The 19,237-nt window shown below is 47.5% G+C and overlaps 1 protein-coding gene across 3 annotated transcripts in view; it reads right to left on the bottom strand.

The window, feature by feature from the left end:
* Positions 1-19,237, bottom strand: part of PTPN4 (protein tyrosine phosphatase non-receptor type 4) — a 117,194-nt gene that overhangs the window by 76,904 nt on the left and 21,053 nt on the right. For all 3 annotated transcript variants that reach the window (XM_075609769.1, XM_075609770.1, XM_075609771.1), the window contains exons 2-5: positions 8,268-8,422; positions 3,988-4,095; positions 3,602-3,644; positions 3,442-3,520 (exon numbers count right to left, since the gene is read on the bottom strand). In XM_075609769.1, coding sequence (XP_075465884.1) covers positions 3,442-3,520; positions 3,602-3,644; positions 3,988-4,095; positions 8,268-8,422 — 385 coding nt within the window. The remainder of the gene's footprint in view (positions 1-3,441; positions 3,521-3,601; positions 3,645-3,987; positions 4,096-8,267; positions 8,423-19,237) is intronic.

Genomic DNA, 19,237 nt, shown 5'->3' with positions numbered 1-19,237 from the left:
CAACGCAGAACTGGAGCAACTGAGTTTTTGATGCAACCTTGCACTGTCCCAGCGCGTACATTTGTTTAAATGTATAAAATACAAAGCATTTCTTGCAATAGAAGGACATAGCATGCTAGGTACGTGCAAGGTACGTGCAAGGCGAGACGTTTTTTAGAGTGCAAATACAGTGTGTAAAAGGTAGAATCTTCAGGCAAAGCGATCCCCTGTGCAGGGTGTGGTGTGGGTGAGTAAATGAGAGGAAAGGGATGAATGTTCGGTCTTGACACAGCTGTGGATAAGTGGAGCCCTGAGGCAGCGTTACACCAGAGATGTGGCTATGTGCGGAAATGCAGTGCACAGAACTGTGCAATATCTCAAGTTTACCAATACACTGAGATTCACCATGCCAATGCTTTCATTGTTTAATGTTTGCATGCGTACAAACGGTGTGGGACTAATCAAGCAACACTTAATACTTCTAATGTTTTATATAATAGACACGGGCATAGCTATAGCCCGGGGGCCCGCGCTCTTGGGGGGCCCGCTCTCCCCCCTCTCGGCAGCCCACCTGTCCCTCTTCGGATAGAGACTGGCTGGGGAGGGTAGGAGGAGAGCGGAGGGTGCTGGGGCTGCGGAGTGCGGAGCTGATCACGGAACAGCTGGAGGGAGGAGGCGGGTAGGGCTTTCTTCCGTCTTAACCACTTCCGGGCAGCAGGTGGCGCAGCAGAGCACGCCATCGCTGCTCCTCTCTGAATCTCCCGGTTCCGTGTGTCTGTTGGTAAGTGTGTGTGTGCGTGTGTGTGTGCGTGCGTGTGCGTGTGCGTGCGTGTGCGTGCGTGTGCGTGCGTATATGTCTGTATTGGCGTGTGTGTGTTGGTAAATGTGTGTGTTTATATGTGTATTTGTAATGTATGTGTGTGTTTCATGCATTATGTGCATGTATACAGTATGTTGTATATTTAGTGTTTTTTTGATATGTTGAATATAAATGTGTGTATATGGTGAGGTGTTTGTGTGTGTGTATATGGAAGGGGAGGGAGGAGAGATAGGATGGGGGAGGAGGGAGTAGACATGATGATGATTATGATGATGATGATGATGATGAGGGGGATAAATGAGGAGGAGGAGCGGGGAGAGGAGATGAGGAGGAGGAGCCGGGAGATGAGGAGGAGGAGCCGGGAGATGAGGAGGAGGAGCGGGGAGAGGAGATGAGGAGGAGGAGCGGGGAGAGGAGATGAGGAGGAGCGGGAGAGATGAGATGAGGAGGAGGAGCGGGGAGAGGAGATGAGGAGGAGGGGGAGAGATGAGGAGGACGGGGAGAGATGAGGAGGAGGGGGAGAGATGAGGAGGAGGGGGAGAGATGAGGAGGGATGATGAGATTGTGCTCCCTGCTCTATCTTTTTCTCCTGCGCCCCCTTGCCGGCTGCTGCTCCCCCCCCCCCAACCCCCCTTACCTTGGTTCTGGGCATCATTACGTCACATTGCCATGGCAAATCTTCCCCAGAAGCCGTCTGAACCAAGGTAAGGGAATATACAGAGGCCTTCGCCGCTTCCCTGGCATCTAATTTAAGTGCCTTCGGGAAGCAAGCGGGCCTCTGTAAACCCCGCGCCCCCCGCAGGTAATCTCACGCGACACCCCCCCCCCCCCCCGTTTGGCACCCCTGAGATAGAGAATCAGGGAGAGGATGGGAGAGAGAAAGAAAAAATTGTAGTCGGTTTTAATATTAATGGGGCCCAGAAACCTTTTTTGCCCGGGGGCCCCCGAATGTCTCGCTACACCACTGAATGGGCAGTTAACCTCCAGATAAATCATTGCAATTTGTAGGATTTCAGTCTGCTAACTACGGAGATCCAAAGCCGTAACCATCACGTATCACTATCTAATCAAAACTAAGTAAGATCACGGCTTAAAGTTACTGGACTAAAAGTGAGAAGAAAATGACCAGGCAAAAAAAAGGGGGGGGGGAGGGGGGTCATTAATTATTACAATCCTACCTATTAATCATGAAGAAGAATTCACTATATTAAATGTGATCAACTTACATTGAATAACTGATCAATGCCGGTAGGAATCACTCAGCTATGATGAAGTCTTCCTACCACCCAACATCGTGCAGCACAAATGCCGAGCCCAATTACACTTCCAATTAAATCAGCAAGAAATACCTAATTATATGTATGGTTAAATATTTCAGCCACCCGTTTCTGTGACTTTGTTAATGTGGTAAAGGGCCATGGGGGGTCAAACGTCTGCTCTGGTACAATACCCAAATATGAGCAGTCTTTCTATAAGCCCGTCCAGTGGAAATATTGATCGTCTATAAGAGAGAAAAACAGTCTACCAAAAACAGCAGCATTTCCTTTTCTTTTGTTTACGTTGTACTGTCTGAACACTCATCGCCGCAGAAACGTTTTATCTCAACACATGCATAGCACAGCGTAAATCTGAAATCTTATTATCCTAGTCTGAAGGAACAAAGCTCTTTCAATCCTCAAAGTGGCTTGCAGGTTTTCCATCGACCAGCACAGGGGTGGACAAATCCAGTCCTCAAAGGCTACCAACAGGTCACAGGGTTTACGGATATCCCTGCTTCTGCACAGGTGGCTCAATCGTCAAGCCACCTGTGCTGAAGCAGGAATATCCTGAAAACCTGACCTGTTGGTGGCCCTTGAGGACTGGAGTTGCCCAACCCATGCAGGCTTTCATCACATGCCCGATGCCGTCCAGCACTAGTCGAGCATATGTTAAAAGACACACGAAAAAGAAAAATGGCCAACAATAGGGTTTTTTAGGCGCGTCTCCGAAATTCATTTACTGTCCCACAGACCCCCTCCATTGCCTTATTTTCCACCCCATGCCGTGAGTCCGAGGGGAAGAAAGTAGAAGCAGAAGACGAGCGAGAACATGCAGGAAAGGAGTGCGTGTATTTTTCTCTGCACAACTGAGCCTTAATGCATTTCTGCCGCACGAACATTGGTGATATATTTAAGGTGACATATACCCGTTTGTGCAAACCTCTTATCGGCAGTCTCTTCCCTTGCCAGCCTCTCTCTTTGCACATATAAAACCTCAGCGGTTTATGTCAAATAATGAAAGGATTGGCAAGCATCGCCGACACAAATACTAGAAGCAAACAAATGTATAGAGATTTAACTGGGTGAGACCATAATCCATCAAAGAAGATAGATTTTTTTTTTAAATTGGAAACGGTAATGGAACACGCCCTAACCCCCCTACCCCCACCCACACGTTCCGTTCTAACGACACAAAGTAGATTTGTGGCTCCCACTCCTGCCCTATGGCCTCTTCCAAGCTCATATCTAAACAGCAGAATGAAATGTTCATTGATGGTTCTTCCATGTGTTACAGGCTACTCCTGATTTAACGATCGTCTTTTAAAGGATGATCCAATCCCCCAAATCCTAGATTTGCTTTCCATGGTTGGAACCAAATCCTACCTTGTGTATTCCTCCTGGAGTTTACAAGGGTCACAGACAAAAAACTTGACTCGGAAGTTTAGGCTGTGCGGAGATCCCCCTGCAATGAGTAAAACACAATTTGGTGTAATTAGTGCACTTTCACGGTGTCCAAAAATCAGCCAACCAGATGTTTACTCACTTTTCAACTGCTTTCTAATTGGTTTGTTTGGATCCAGCCAGCGCTGGAAAAAAAAACCCAAGTAACAAGTTATTACATGTATTTGTGGTTTAAGCAGGAAACCTGCAAAGTGCAACATTGCTCATCAATACACAGAGAAAGGATCGGATAACAAATAAGCTACGCTAGTGAATAAGAAATCGAAAGAGGACAATGGGCTTTTAAATCTTCTCATGTTTCAGTCTTAAAATGGACATTCATTTCCACACACGCACAAGCACACATTCACTCCTGTGCGTGGACATTTATTCACACTAAGCACTATCGCTTTAGAAAAGACAAACATTGGCAGTGAAAAAACAGAATAGTATGAAATAAAAATAAATAAAACACGAAAACTTCCTTACGGGGTTGTCACAGGAATCCTCAGCCAGCTGCAACCCGAAATAGTCTCTCTCTGTCAAATCAAGATACCTGAAGACTAAATCTAACAGAACTTGTCCATGATCGTGTTTCTGGAAGAAATAACACAGTATTTGCAATGTCAATGTGTGTACGTCTCTCACGTGCAAAATGTCAAATAAAAAACTAATTACAAAAGCAACACATGAGAGGCATTATTGGTCTTTTCAAATATATGGGGATATATAGGGTAGCACATGTGGTCTAGCTTGGCCAATGTAGGCCCAGAAGCGTGGCACAGGTCAGCAGAACATATAGACCTACATGCGCATACATAAAGCTAACAATGTAATAAGGTGTTAATATTCATGGTTGAATTATAAAGCATTAAGAAAATCACAATGGTTCTCATTTTTTCAAATTATACCAAAACAATCTTCATCCAAATGTCCTCTAAGCAAATGGCTACTGGGCAAATTAACTGAGTGTTATGGTTGTGAAGGGGACAGTCAGGGCAATTTGTAGAATAAAATCCTTTATTGATGACTCGGGAAAGAGGAGTGTCACCAAACTTAACCTCGGAGACTTCAATAACCAAAGCATTGGGAGGTGTTACCAGGAGCGACACGGCAGCCACAGGCAGCGGTGACCTTGCAGGTACGTGGCCTGGAGTGACACGGCAGCCGTGACCTTGCAGATACGTGGCCTGGAGTGAAAGTTCACCCTCATACTAAAAACACTGCGATTCTTAAGGAAAACTAAAGTGAAATGTCAATAGCTCACGCGTTACCAAGACGGTAAAACCAAGGGTGGCCAACTGCAGTCCTCAAGGGCCTCAACAGGTCAGGTTTTAAGGATATCCCTGCTTCAGCACAGGTGGCTCAATCAGAATGATTTTACCTACTTTAATTTATTAAGATGGTTAAGGTCTCTCCTACCTTTCTCAAAAGTTCGCTTAGAATTACATTGGAATATTGGTGCACCCCTTTTTTTAAGCCCCTTTCACACTTGTGCATTGGGTGTAATGGATGTATACTGAACTGTTGGCATTATACAAGCATGTCGTCTGACTGGGAGTTCCCCACTTAAATGTCAAACGCTGTCAAGTTAGTTTGTAAGTTTTATACAATTCCATGAACACGCCAGTTGCAAGTTCAGCCCTGTTTCAAACTGCAGTCCTGATATCCACGGTTATCATTTGGCCAAGAAAATATCAGCGCGGACTACAAAATATGACTATTTTCCAGCAGCACCTCCACTCTTATTTATTATTTAGTCATATACAACAGTGCATAGTAGAATTTATAGAAGCAACTAATCGGATACTAAAATCTTGTAAAGCCCCATGGGACAGAGTAAGGCTAAGTCATATATAGATATATGCAAGTCCCCGGTGCACGCGGCACTCATGTGCGGGCACACACACACTCAACCGCAATCGGCACTTAGGTAAATAAAAAAACTATACTTACCCTCGCGCTCAACTACCCGCAATTACTCCCCCCCTTCCCCCCCCACGCGCGCGTACAAGCAGGACACCCGGCGCTCATGCTTAGAGGCTCTCCAAGCATGAGCGCGCTCAGCGCCAGCGGGGACTTAGCCTAACTTATCCAAGACTACATATGCTGGGTCATGCTTTTGAACTCTCCCACTTCAAAGATCCCCTCAGCCGCAATGCACTGCTCACAACAGCGACTGCTTGTCGCAGAGCTTACTTACCGTCCCCTTAGCCGTCCCCCGTGAGAATGATATGAAATAGGTGTCCATAGGCAGCACTAGAAAGCTGCTCGTGCTATCAGTTACAAAGTGAGAGTGAGACACATTTTAAGGGATCAGCAGAAGGTCACAGACGGTTTTAGTTTTGGGGTCAGGACACCGAGATGGAATTGTACCAAGACATCAGAGCTATTCCCTGTGCTGGAGGCAGTAAGGAACTTCCAGTCCGCCCAGGCCTGTCGAACTCCAGTCAACGAGGGCCGCAAACAGGCCAGGTTTTCAGGATATCCCTACTTCAGCACAGCTGGCTCAATTAGTGGCTCAGTATAACTTATGATATTCACAAATGACAAGTGATTGGGTTGTATCTGAACCACTCGACTTGGCCATTTCATTAAAAGTACAAACACATGAAACATCTCCTGAGTACCATGCACAGAACCTCTGCAGTTCTACACTGGTACCGGTATTTAATGGGGGAAAGGGAGTCTGCTGGAGGGGATTGCTATTTTAAGATAAGGAGGGAACAGGCGGGGAAACAGGTAAGGTAGTCCCTATGTGTGTGTACGCACACACGCACACACACGCACACACACACACACGTTCAGTAGCAGAGGTTAGGAACGGGCCACTTGTTCTGCCTCTCGGGCCGGAAGCACTGCAGGTTGCAATCACACAGTCACAATCGCGGCCAGTTTCATTCTTTTATAGGACTATGAATGGGAGGGGTAGGCGGCGAGAAGTTTTTGTCAATCAAGTATTTTTCTTACCCTTATCCCCCACCCCATCCTTACCAGAGAGCCAATAAAGGTACGGTGGGCGGGGGACTCTGGCTGATCCCTTTTCTGTGATCAGCAAGAGGCAATCAAACCTCTTCCAAGTCTCGCTTTAACAAATTATTTCAAATTACTTACAGGGGTCAGATTTGGGTAAAAAAAAAAGGGCATCACCCAGATAAGACGCCGTAAACAGATCACTGGCCATAGAACACTTTGGGATTGCCCCTTTAAGGACTGGGAATCACTGCATATGTAACAGTGTGAACTGTAGGGCACTAGTGTAGGCGTGTACGAATAGATCTAGGAAGGACCATCATGCCACTTCATCACGCAGTATGACAACCGCTGACTAACCTTCCGGTGATGGCTTGCTATGTATGACGATGCGAGACATGAAAGCACGCGAAAGCATGGGAAAAGGGCCTTGCAGCCTGCTCTACCAGTGAAGAGGTTAGGTCAGCTACAGTGCTCCCCCCACCCACACGTTCTAAGGATATCCCCCGCTTCAGCATAGGTGGCTCAATCAGCGGCAAAGATTGAGCCACCTGTGCTGAAGCGGAGATATCCTGAAAACCTGACCTGCCTGGGGGGGTCTTGAGGACTGGAGAGAAGATCCCCTGGGTTAATGAGAGAGAGCAAGTTGAGGTTTTCCTTGAAACATTTGAACGGCTGCCCACAGTGTTTACTCAACATATTCACAGCTGCTTCCTAGCGTGTGATAAGGACGGGGGCATTTAAATAGAAACGGCACTTTAAAAGCCATCAGCAATGGATTGGTGCAGCGCTGCGGGTCCAGCAAAGCATCACATTTCTACTGGAAAAGGAAGGAGACTAAATGGAAGATTCTGGAGGTCTCAAATTGACTCGAATTGTACACCGATAAAATAACCGGAGACGGTAAAAAGCTGGTGAACTGCCGAGGCTCAGATACCAAGGTTTTGAATTTACTATCCAGCCTAAACACTCAATCTATAACGGGGACATCTTTCCTCACATGCCTTGTGATCAAAGCTATATGTGCTGCAGATGTACATACTGAACAGGTGGAGTTATACTGCAGCGAACCCCCCGAAATTAACCCATTCTTCACAGGAACAGAACAGGCTTTCCTCCGGAGCTGAACCTCTCTCCAACTGTAGCGTCTGCGCCCCTCCGCTGACGAGATTCTTACCCGATGTTGCAGCTTCCTGCTGGCCCGCAGTTTGGTAGCCATATTTACTTCCCTGGTTGGGGCTTTCCCTCCCGGTAACTATACCGGGGTCTGGAGGGTGGGAGGGGCCACGGAGCAAAAACCACGGCTCATACACAGAGAATTCCTGGGTCCCCATATGGGGGGAAAAAAAAAACGCAGACAGGATCGAGTCTTTAATTCGGAGATAATTGTTATTATAGACAATGTTATTATTTTATGACTTGCCACCAAAAACGTTGCTTGTGGATTTGTTATTTTCCCAAATATCCTGGCGCAAATGTCGGCAGGCGTCTTATGTGGTGGTGGGGGGAGGGGTGGTAGGGGGTGGGGAGGTGGGGAGGAGGGTAAGATGGCGGATGCTGCTTTAAACGGGAGTTCCTAGTTCAGGTGAAGTTTCCCTAGTGCAGGAGTGGCCAACTCCAGTCTGCAAAGGCCACCAACAGGCCCGGTTTTATGGATATCCCTGCTTCAGTACAAGAGGCTCAATCAACGAGCCACTGACTGAGCCACCTGTGTTGAACCAGGGATGTCCTTAAATCTGGCTTGTTGGTGGCCCCTGAGGACTTGGCCGCTCCTGCCCTGGCGGTTTCCTACTTACGTTTACACGGAAAGCTTGCACAGCGTTGTCCAGGAGGAGAACATTGCAGACCACCTCGGTGCTGTGTCGGTCTCTGGCCTGCTCGGATGCGCGTACATTGTAGGTTCTGCCAGCGGGCAATCGAAAGCGTGCGCTCATTACTGTCCACACAAGGTCTAGAAAACAAAGGGGAAAAAAACTAGTGAATGAGCACGATGGATCTACGGACGCATTTCTACTCCTCGGGGAAGACCGGCTATATAAATAAAGACATACAAACATACTGGGTGTATGACAGTGCTGCCAACAGTAATGTAGAAGGGGCAGTGGGGCCAGGCTTAGGAGGAAGTGTGAGGAGCTCCGTCTTTGACATGTTAGGTTTGAGTCGGCGGAGGGCCGTTCAGGATGATATCGCGGAGGCACATTCAGAGAATTTGGCCTGTACAGAAGGTGTAATGTATATTGTATCTAGGTAGGTATGTGTATATGTATATGTATATGTATATGTATATATATATATATATATATATATATATATATATATATATATATATATATAGCTTGACCAGTGTATCTTGCATGTGCAACTTAGACCCTAAATGCAAAGACAATTCAGAAGCTGCAGACAACTCAAAGACGCCTGGAGATATGCATGCTGGGTATTACGCAAACAGACAGGAAGAATTAATGGGTTTGAAATCAAACAAAATGTCTGACATCATCCCAAGGGTTAAGAAAATGGGCAGACATATTGAAGGACTTTTGGGAGGGGGGGGGGGGGAAGGGACGACAAAGATGGCACTGGACTGGATTCCAAGGGATATCAAACAACCAATACAACAAAAGACCCAGGCTGCATCCTTCAATAAACGTAACTCTGAATGCATTCTGAATGTGAGGCTTTACATGCCAACCCAATGCTGCGGCTTTGTCCTAACCCTTCTCCTACACCCCTCCCTCTCTCCTCACATGTACACATGCACCATTAGTAGCCGTTTGGCCTGTATAAAATTGTACTCTGTATATGTACGTGAAATATGAAAATAAAAGGTTTGCAAAATTAGGTTTGTATCCAGTTCATTTTAACTGTATGTTATCATGTGAGTGGTCTCCGATTAAAAAACAAATTCAAAGCAAAGGCCTCCATCAACATAAGAAAGCATGACAGGCAGAGCTGGCATCGGTCCCTGGTCATGCTTTTCCGGAGGCTTCCCCACTATTAAAGGTTGGATGGCCATTCCTCTGCCATTCCCATGGTGAGGCTGCCAAAATAACTCTCCTCTATTATGCAGAAGACAGCTCACAGATCGCTGGACTGAGAACAAGCAGCTCATTTACCACAAGGCTTCCCGAATAGTTTTACATGAAAATAACTTTGCGGCCACTATATTTATATATACAATTAAAGCAGAAATCCAAGTTTGAAAAACTCCCCATGAAATGGCATGTGGCTCCATGTAAAGAAAGCTTCCTTTTTGGTTTGGAAAATGGAAACCAGTTACAGGAGAACGCCGGCTTTGCCCCCCCCTTGTGCTCACCAAGAAGTTTAACCCTTCTTTACCTGAATGTGACTGCCACTTGGAGGACAGTGAGCTTAGGAAGGACAGATATCCCAAGAGGCTTATAAATGGTGTTCTTGTGAAATACACAGGTGTGAATACGCCAAGGATTTGTCAGGAAGTGTGTGCTTGGATGCATCGCTGCATTATGCCGCAGTATTTTCATTTATGTGGTTAGGTTACAAATACCCACTGATTCCACCATAAAATGCGGCATTAAAGTGTGTGTACAAAGCAGAAGAAGCAGGCACACGGTCTTACTCAAAAGGAGGTTTAATATGCCATAAAGTCCAACGTTTCGGCAGTCTAATACTGCCTATCTCACCTTGAGAAAGGCAGTATTTGACTGCCGAAACGTTGGACTTTATGGCATATTAAACCTCCTTTTGAGTAAGACCGTGTGCCTGCTTCTTCTTTGTACTGGAACATTTGGGACTACAGGAGCTCCCCAGGACCAGCGCACCGGCAGCTAAGTACCCCACCTCTATTACCCTTGATATTGAGTGCGTGTCTCATCCTCTGTCTATTAAAGTGTGTGTAGCACTGTGAAAAACACAACAGCAGCACAAACACTTCTGCATAGATAGCCTTTGCAAACCACAAGTATGCAGGGAGGCATGAGCGCCTCCAAAAACTGGGGAAATGTCAGCAACCTTAAATATTCAACACTCCTATTACCTTTAGCAATAATACATTAATACATTTATCAAAGTCATTCTTGGGGGGAAAAAGTAGACTTATCAGCAAAAAAATATTTTTAAATACCCACCATTCACACAACCAATAATTAGTACAGGAAATTAGTTTTTACCGGCAACACAACTACATTAAACAAAATATGCTGGACTTGAGCCACCTGTGCTGAAGCGGGGCTATCCTGAAAACCTGACCTGTGGGGGGGGGGGGGGGGAGGAGAGAACCTCTGTCATACATGTTAATTTCCATGCTAGCCAAAATAACATTACGCAACGCTAAGCGTCCTGCTGTGAAAAGATATCCCTGTGCGGCCCTTATCTGAGCGCGGTGGATAACTTCCCCTGTGGCTTTGCAGGCTGAGCAGTGGCGTTGAACGACTTCCTCAGTGAAAGGAAGATGGAATGTTCCCCTTAAGGAGGGGCTCACACCATACCCCTTATCAGTATTAATGTCAACACTCCACTGCAATCACTCTGCCTGCAATACTTCAAAGGCCACATTTACAGAGTGCTGGCGGGGCTATTGTTTGCGTTCAGCACGGTCATAAAACGGCATAGTCACAATATGGCTGAAACCTTGTATTGCACTTTGCAAGAACTAGTAAAACTTACATCAGGTGCCGGATATTTGTCACATCTGTACTTAATGAAAAAGAACTCAAATCAAAGAGTTATATAACACACACACACACACACACACACACACACACACACACACACACACACACACACACACACACACACACACACACACACACACACACACACACACACACACACACACACACACACAGTGAGTAACTCCTTTGTAGAGTATGACATGATAATGGTTAACACAGCACCAGTGTTTAGTAGGTATGGCTGAACCTAGATTCTCTCAATCACTGCTCAGTGTTGGAGAGATAGGCTTTGTCCCCGCTGGCGCTGAGCACGCTCATGCTTGGAGAGCTCTCCAAGCATGAGCGTGGGTGTCCTTCAAATTTTTGCAAGCGCTCGCAGGGGGAGGGGGGGGGGGTTGGGATGTCCAGAGGGGAGACAATGCAGGGGACAATGCAGGGGAAGCTGAGCGCGCTTGTAAGTATGAAAAATTTGTTTATGTAAGCGCCGGTGAGCGTGTGTGCCCGCGCATACGCCGGTGCGGGACATTATAATATATATATATATATATATATATAGCATATGCAAGTCACCTCGCCAAGCGCCGCCTGCTCAGTGAGCTCAGCGCTAGCGGGGACGCAGCCTAAGCACTGGGACATAGTAAATGGAAGCTCGCTGAGGCACGCTCCTGCTCTGCCTCGCCTGCTGAAAATTGTGCTTTTTTCTGTCCTTGCAGGCGAGGCAGTGAGCGCGCTCTGGGGGCGGGGTGGGGGGTGGAGGCGTGTCAGGAGGCGGAGCTAGTCCCCCGCTCCCATTGGATGGGAGCGGTCACGTGACCGCTCCTCCGCTTCCCAGAGCGGCAAATTTCAAACTTCCCTGTCTGTTCCAATTTTCTCAGCCTCCGCACGCATCAGCACGCATGCGGAGGGGGGAAACTATAGCCGCGCTGATGACAGATGCAGGGGGTTTGTGCATCTGCTCAGCGCGGCTCAGCCCGCCTCAGCGAGCTTGAATTTACTATGTCCCAGGCCTAAGGGAAATGTACATGACATCGGAGCGTAAGGGAGATGTACATGACATCGGAGCGTAAGGCCTCGGACATGGTGCAGGGAGCGGCGCTGACCCGTGCTGAGGCGTGCGCATGCTTACCAGTGAGCCCCTGTAGCCGCAATGAGAGTGGCTTTAGCAGGGGCTCGCGCACGCTTCCGCACGCTTGCGGAAGCGTGTCTTAACAAATCTTTAATTTTCGGCGCTCACGGGAGCGCAGGACCGGTCACGTGAGCAGTTCGCCCAATGACGGCGAACCAGCTCCGTGACGTCACTGGCCCGCCCCCCAGACACGCCCACGGACGGCGCGCACTCTAAGGCCAGGGAAAGCACCGCTTTCCCTCAGCCTCAGCGCGCCTCCGCACGGCTTCAGTGTCTATGGACTAAGCCTAAGGGAGATGTACATGACATCAGAGGGTAAGGGAGATGTACATGACATCGGAGGGTAAGGGAGATGTACGTGACATCGGAGGGTAAGGGAGATGTACATGACATCGGAGGGTAAGGGAGATGTACATGACATCGGAGGGTAAGGGAGATGTACATGACATCAGAGGGTAAGGGAGATGTACCTGACATCGGAGGGTAAGGGAGATGTACGTGACATCGGAGGGTAAGGGAAATGTACATGACATCGGAGGGTAAGGGAAATGTACATGACAACGGAGGTAAGGGAGATGTACGTGACATCGGAGGGTAAGGGAGATGTACATGACATCGGAGGGTAAGGGAGATGTACATGACATCGGAGGGTAAGGGAAATGTACATGACAACGGAGGTAAGGGAGATGTACCGGACATCGGAGGGTAAGGGAGATGTACCTGACATCGGAGGGTAAGGGAGATGTACCTGACATCGGAGGGTAACGGAGATGTACGTGACATCGGAGGGTAAGGGAGATGTACGTGACATCGGAGGGTAAGGGAGATGTACCTGACATCGGAGGGTAAGGGAGATGTACGTGACATCGGAGGGTAAGGGAGATGTACGTGACATCGGAGGGTAAGGGAGATGTACATGACATCGGAGGGTAAGGGAGATGTACGTGACATCGGAGGGTAAGGGAGATGTACATGACATCGGAGGGTAAGGGAGATGTATATGACATCGGAGGGTAAGGGAGATGTACGTGACATCGGAGGGTAAGGGAGATGTACGTGACATCGGAGGGTAAGGGAGATGTACGTGACATCGGAGTGTAAGGGAGATGTACCTGACATCGGAGGGTAAGAGGGAGATGTACGTGACATCGGAGGGTAAGGGAGATGTACGTGACATCGGAGGGTAAGGGAGATGTACATGACATCGGAGGGTAAGGGAGATGTACATGACATCGGAGGGTAAGGGAGATGTACATGACATCGGAGGGTAAGGGAGATGTACATGACATCGGAGGGTAAGGGAGATGTACGTGACATCGGAGGGTAAGGGAGATGTACATGACATCGGAGGGTAAGGGAGATGTACATGACATCGGAGGGTAAGGGAGATGTACATGACATCGGAGGGTAAGGGAGATGTACGTGACATCGGAGTGTAAGGGAGATGTACCTGACATCGGAGGGTAAGAGGGAGATGTACATGACATCGGAGGGTAAGAGGGAGATGTACATGACATCGGAGGGTAAGGGAGATGTACATGACATCGGAGGGTAAGGGAGATGTACCTGACATCGGAGGGTAAGGGAGATGTACCGGACATCAGAGGGTAAGGGAGATGTACATGACATCGGAGGGTAAGGGAGATGTACATGACATCGGAGGGTAAGGGAGATGTACGTGACATCGGAGGGTAAGGGAGATGTACGTGACATCGGAGGGTAAGGGAGATGTACGTGACATCGGAGGGTAAGGGAAATGTACATGACATCGGAGGGTAAGGGAGATGTACGTGACATCGGAGGGTAAGGGAGATGTACATGACATCAGAGGGTAAGGGAGATGTACATGACATCGGAGGGTAAGGGAGATGTACGTGACATCGGAGGGTAAGGGAGATGTACCTGACATCGGAGGGTAAGGGAGATGTACGTGACATCGGAGGGTAAGGGAGATGTACCTGACATCGGAGGGTAAGGGAGATGTACCGGACATCGGAGGGTAAGGGAGATGTACATGACATCGGAGGGTAAGGGAGATGTACATGACATCGGAGGGTAAGGGAGATGTATGTGACATCGGAGGGTAAGGGAGATGTACATGACATCGGAGGGTAAGGGAGATGTACGTGACATCGGAGGGTAAGGGAGATGTACGTGACATCGGAGGGTAAGGGAGATGTACCGGACATCGGAGGGTAAGGGAGATGTACGTGACATCGGAGGGTAAGGGAGATGTACATGACATCGGAGTGTAAGGGAGATGTACGTGACATCAGAGGGTAAGGGAGATGTACATGACATCGGAGGGTAAGGGAGATGTACGTGACATCGGAGGGTAAGGGAGATGTACATGACATCGGAGGATTAGGGAGATGTACATGACATCGGAGGGTAAGGGAGATGTACATGACATCGGAGGGTAAGGGAGATGTACATGACATCGGAGGGTAAGGGAAATGTACATGACATCGGAGGGTAAGGGAGATGTACGTGACATCGGAGGGTAAGGGAGATGTACATGACATCAGAGGGTAAGGGAGATGTACATGACATCGGAGGGTAAGGGAGATGTACATGACATCGGAGGGTAAGGGAGATGTACGTGACATCGGAGGGTAAGGGAGATGTACATGACATCGGAGTGTAAGGGAGATGTACGTGACATCAGAGGGTAAGGGAGATGTACATGACATCGGAGGGTAAGGGAGATGTACGTGACATCGGAGGGTAAGGGAGATGTACATGACATCGGAGGATTAGGGAGATGTACGTGACATCGGAGGGTAAGGGAGATGTACGTGACATCGGAGGGTAAGGGAGATGTACATGACATCGGAGGGTAAGGGAAATGTACATGACATCGGAGGGTAAGGGAGATGTACGTGACATCGGAGGGTAAGGGAGATGTACATGACATCAGAGGGTAAGGGAGATGTACATGACATCGGAGGGTAAGGGAGATGTACATGACATCGGAGGGTAAGGGAGATGTACGTGACATCGGAGGGTAAGGGAGATGTACCTGACATCGGAGTGTAAGGGAGATGTACCTGACATAGGAGGGTAAGGGAGATGTACCTGACATCGGAGTGTAAGGGAGATGTACCTGACATCGGAGGGTAAGGGAGATGTACCTGACATCGGAGGGTAAGGGAGATGTACATGACATCGGAGGGTAAGGGAGATGTACATGACATCGGAGTGTAAGGGAGATGTACGTGACATCAGAGGGTAAGGGAGATGTACATGACATCGGAGGGTAAGGGAGATGTACGTGACATCGGAGGGTAAGGGAGATGTACATGACATCGGAGGGTAAGGGAGATGTACATGACATCGGAGGGTAAGGGAAATGTACATGACATCGGAGGGTAAGGGAGATGTACGTGACATCGGAGGGTAAGGGAGATGTACATGACATCAGAGGGTAAGGGAGATGTACATGACATCGGAGGGTAAGGGAGATGTACATGACATCGGAGGGTAAGGGAGATGTACGTGACATCGGAGGGTAAGGGAGATGTACCTGACATCGGAGTGTAAGGGAGATGTACCTGACATCGGAGGGTAAGGGAGATGTACCTGACATCGGAGGGTAAGAGGGAGATGTACATGACATCGGAGGGTAAGGGAGATGTACGTGACATCGGAGGGTAAGGGAGATGTACCTGACATCGGAGTGTAAGGGAGATGTACCTGACATCGGAGGGTAAGGGAGATGTACCTGACATCGGAGGGTAAGAGGGAGATGTACATGACATCGGAGGGTAAGGGAGATGTACATGACATCAGAGGGTAAGGGAGATGTACATGAAATCAGAGCGTAAGGGAGATGTACGTGACATCGGAGGGTAAGGGAGATGTACATGACATCGGAGGGTAAGGGAGATGTACGTGACATCGGAGGGTAAGGGAGATGTACGTGACATCGGAGGGTAAGGGAGATGTACATGACATCGGAGGGTAAGGGAGATGTACGTGACATCGGAGGATTAGGGAGATGTACGTGACATCGGAGGGTAAGGGAGATGTACGTGACATCAGAGCGTAAGGGAAATGTACATGACATCGGAGGGTAAGGGAGATGTACGTGACATCGGAGGGTAAGGGAGATGTACATGACATCAGAGCGTAAGGGAAATGTACATGACATCGGAGGGTAAGGGAGATGTATATGACATCGGAGGGTAAGGGAGATGTACGTGACATCGGAGGGTAAGGGAAATGTACGTGACATCGGAGGGTAAGGGAGATGTACGTGACATCGGAGGGTAAGGGAGATGTACCTGACATCGGAGGGTAAAGGAGATGTACATGACATCGGAGGGTAAGGGAGATGTACATGACATCGGAGGGTAAGGGAGATGTACGTGACATCGGAGGGTAAGGGAGATGTACGTGACATCGGAGCGTAAGGGAAATGTACCTGACATCAGAGGGTAAGGGAGATGTATATGACATCAGAGGGTAAGGGAGATGTACATGAAATCAGAGCGTAAGGGAAATGTACATGACATCGGAGGGTAAGGGAGATGTACATGATATCGGAGGGTAAGGGAGATGTACGTGACATCGGAGGGTAAGGGAGATGTACGTGACATCGGAGGGTAAGGGAGATGTACGTGACATCGGAGGGTAAGGGAGATGTACGTGACATCGGAGGGTAAGGGAGATGTACGTGACATCGGAGGGTAAGGGAGATGTACGTGACATCGGAGGGTAAGGGAGATGTACCTGACATCGGAGGGTAAGGGAGATGTACGTGACATCGGAGGGTAAGGGAGATGTACGTGACATCGGAGGGTAAGGGAGATGTACATGACATCGGAGGGTAAGGGAGATGTACACGACATCGGAGGGTAAGGGAGATGTACGTGACATCGGAGGGTAAGGGAGATGTACGTGACATCGGAGGATTAGGGAGATGTACGTGACATCGGAGGGTAAGGGAGATGTACCTGACATCGGAGGGTAAGGGAGATGTACGTGACATCGGAGGATTAGGGAGATGTACGTGACATCGGAGGGTAAGGGAGATGTACATGACATCGGAGGGTAAGGGAGATGTACATGACATCGGAGGGTAAGGGAGATGTACCTGACATCGGAGGGTAAGGGAGATGTACGTGACATCGGAGGGTAAGGGAGATGTACATGACATCGGAGGGTAAGGGAGATGTACATGACATCGGAGGGTAAGGGAGATGTACATGACATCAGAGGGTAAGAGAGATGTACATGACATTGGAGGGTAAGGGAGATGTACGTGACATCGGAGGGTAAGGGAGATGTACGTGACATCGGAGGGTAAGGGAGATGTACGTGACATCGGAGGGTAAGGGAGATGTACATGACATCAGAGGGTAAGGGAGATGTACATGACATTGGAGGGTAAGGGAGATGTACGTGACATCGGAGGGTAAGGGAGATGTACGTGACATCGGAGGGTAAGGGAGATGTACGTGACATCGGAGGGTAAGGGAGATGTACATGACATCCGTAGGAATGTGATGGTCCTACGTTGTTATAAGTATCTTTATAAGACTAGGGGTGGACAACTCCAGTCCAAAAAGGTCCACCAACAGGTCAGGTTTTCAGGATATCCGAGTTTCAGTACAGATGGCTTAATCAGTGGCTCAGTCAATGACCGAGTCACCTGTGCTGAAGCAGGGACTTGACTGGCGTTGGCCACCCCTGGTGTAGACAGATTTTAAGTTGCAATTCAAGCTCCGAAAGATACTCATAACAATTTGCGCTCTGTGGAGAAGTCCAGTACTAAAAAGTTTTCTGTAACAGAACCAAGAGCACAATAAACGTAACTCTAAATACATTCTGAATGCCAGGCTTTACATGCCCACCTCATTCTGCGGCTTTGTCCTCATCTTCTCCTATACCCCCCCATTTAATGCACCAATAGTAAGGTCTCCATTACTTGTTAATGGCTTAAGATCAAACTGCTTGCATTTCCAGATATTTCTTTACACAGTAACATTTATAGCAAAACGTGTTTGTTTTGCATGCAAAGATCTGGTTAAAAACCAAAGGCAAGGCAGGCCTGTCCAAACAGAAGTTTTAGCAGTAAATGTTACCAGCGAACATGTCTGTGTGACCGTCAGGCCAAACTGGCCATCACAGGCATGAATTCCATGAGCAAACAATCACATACCAACACACTTGTTATTAGCACAACTATCATTAGTTATAAGTATTAGTTATAAGGTCATGAAAACAACACAAATTCCCTGCAATGTAACAGATAAACATTTAAATACATAAATTAACTATCAATGAGTGGACTTTTACCAACCACCACGTGCATTACTTTTATATTGATCCACCAAGTCGCAATAGGAGTCGAAACACAGAAAAGAGGAATCTATGTATCAAGATAATTTGAGCAAAACTGTAGCAAAACAGGCATTTCCGTTTTTGTGCCTTTTTAAGTTGCATAGTTGAGAAGGTTGAAAAAAAGACATACGTCCATCAAGTTCAACCTATGCTAAAGTTAGATGACAGATACAAATCATATTTGTATTTACAGTATATTGATCCAGTTGAAGGCAAACAAAAAAAATAATCCATTGAAACATTATGTATGTCTTTATTTATACAGCGCCATTAATGTGCATACTGCTTCATAGCAGAAATACACGTGACAATCCTATCAATAACAAATAGAAATAACACATAATGGGAAGAAGTGCTTCAGACAAAAGTAACATTTAGGAAAAAGTTCCTGCTCCGAAGAGCTTACAATCTAATCATCCAACAATGTCTCATAAGGGGGGAAATAAATACCATCCCAACCCCAATAATGGCCAATCAGATTTCTCCCTGGATCAACATATTTCCCATGTTTACTTATTTGGTATATCCCTGAATAATAAATATATATATATTAAAAAAAAAAAACTGATTGCAGATACAAAAGATATCTTCCATAAAAAGTAAATATATATATTTACTTTTTTTGGAAGATATCTATTGTATC

Source organism: Ascaphus truei, chromosome 7 (genome assembly GCF_040206685.1).
Source record: "Ascaphus truei isolate aAscTru1 chromosome 7, aAscTru1.hap1, whole genome shotgun sequence".
In the NCBI taxonomy this organism is placed as follows: Eukaryota; Metazoa; Chordata; class Amphibia; order Anura; family Ascaphidae; genus Ascaphus; species Ascaphus truei.
Note: the sequence above shows the minus strand (reverse complement) of the source record. Positions and strands in the feature narration are given on the sequence as shown.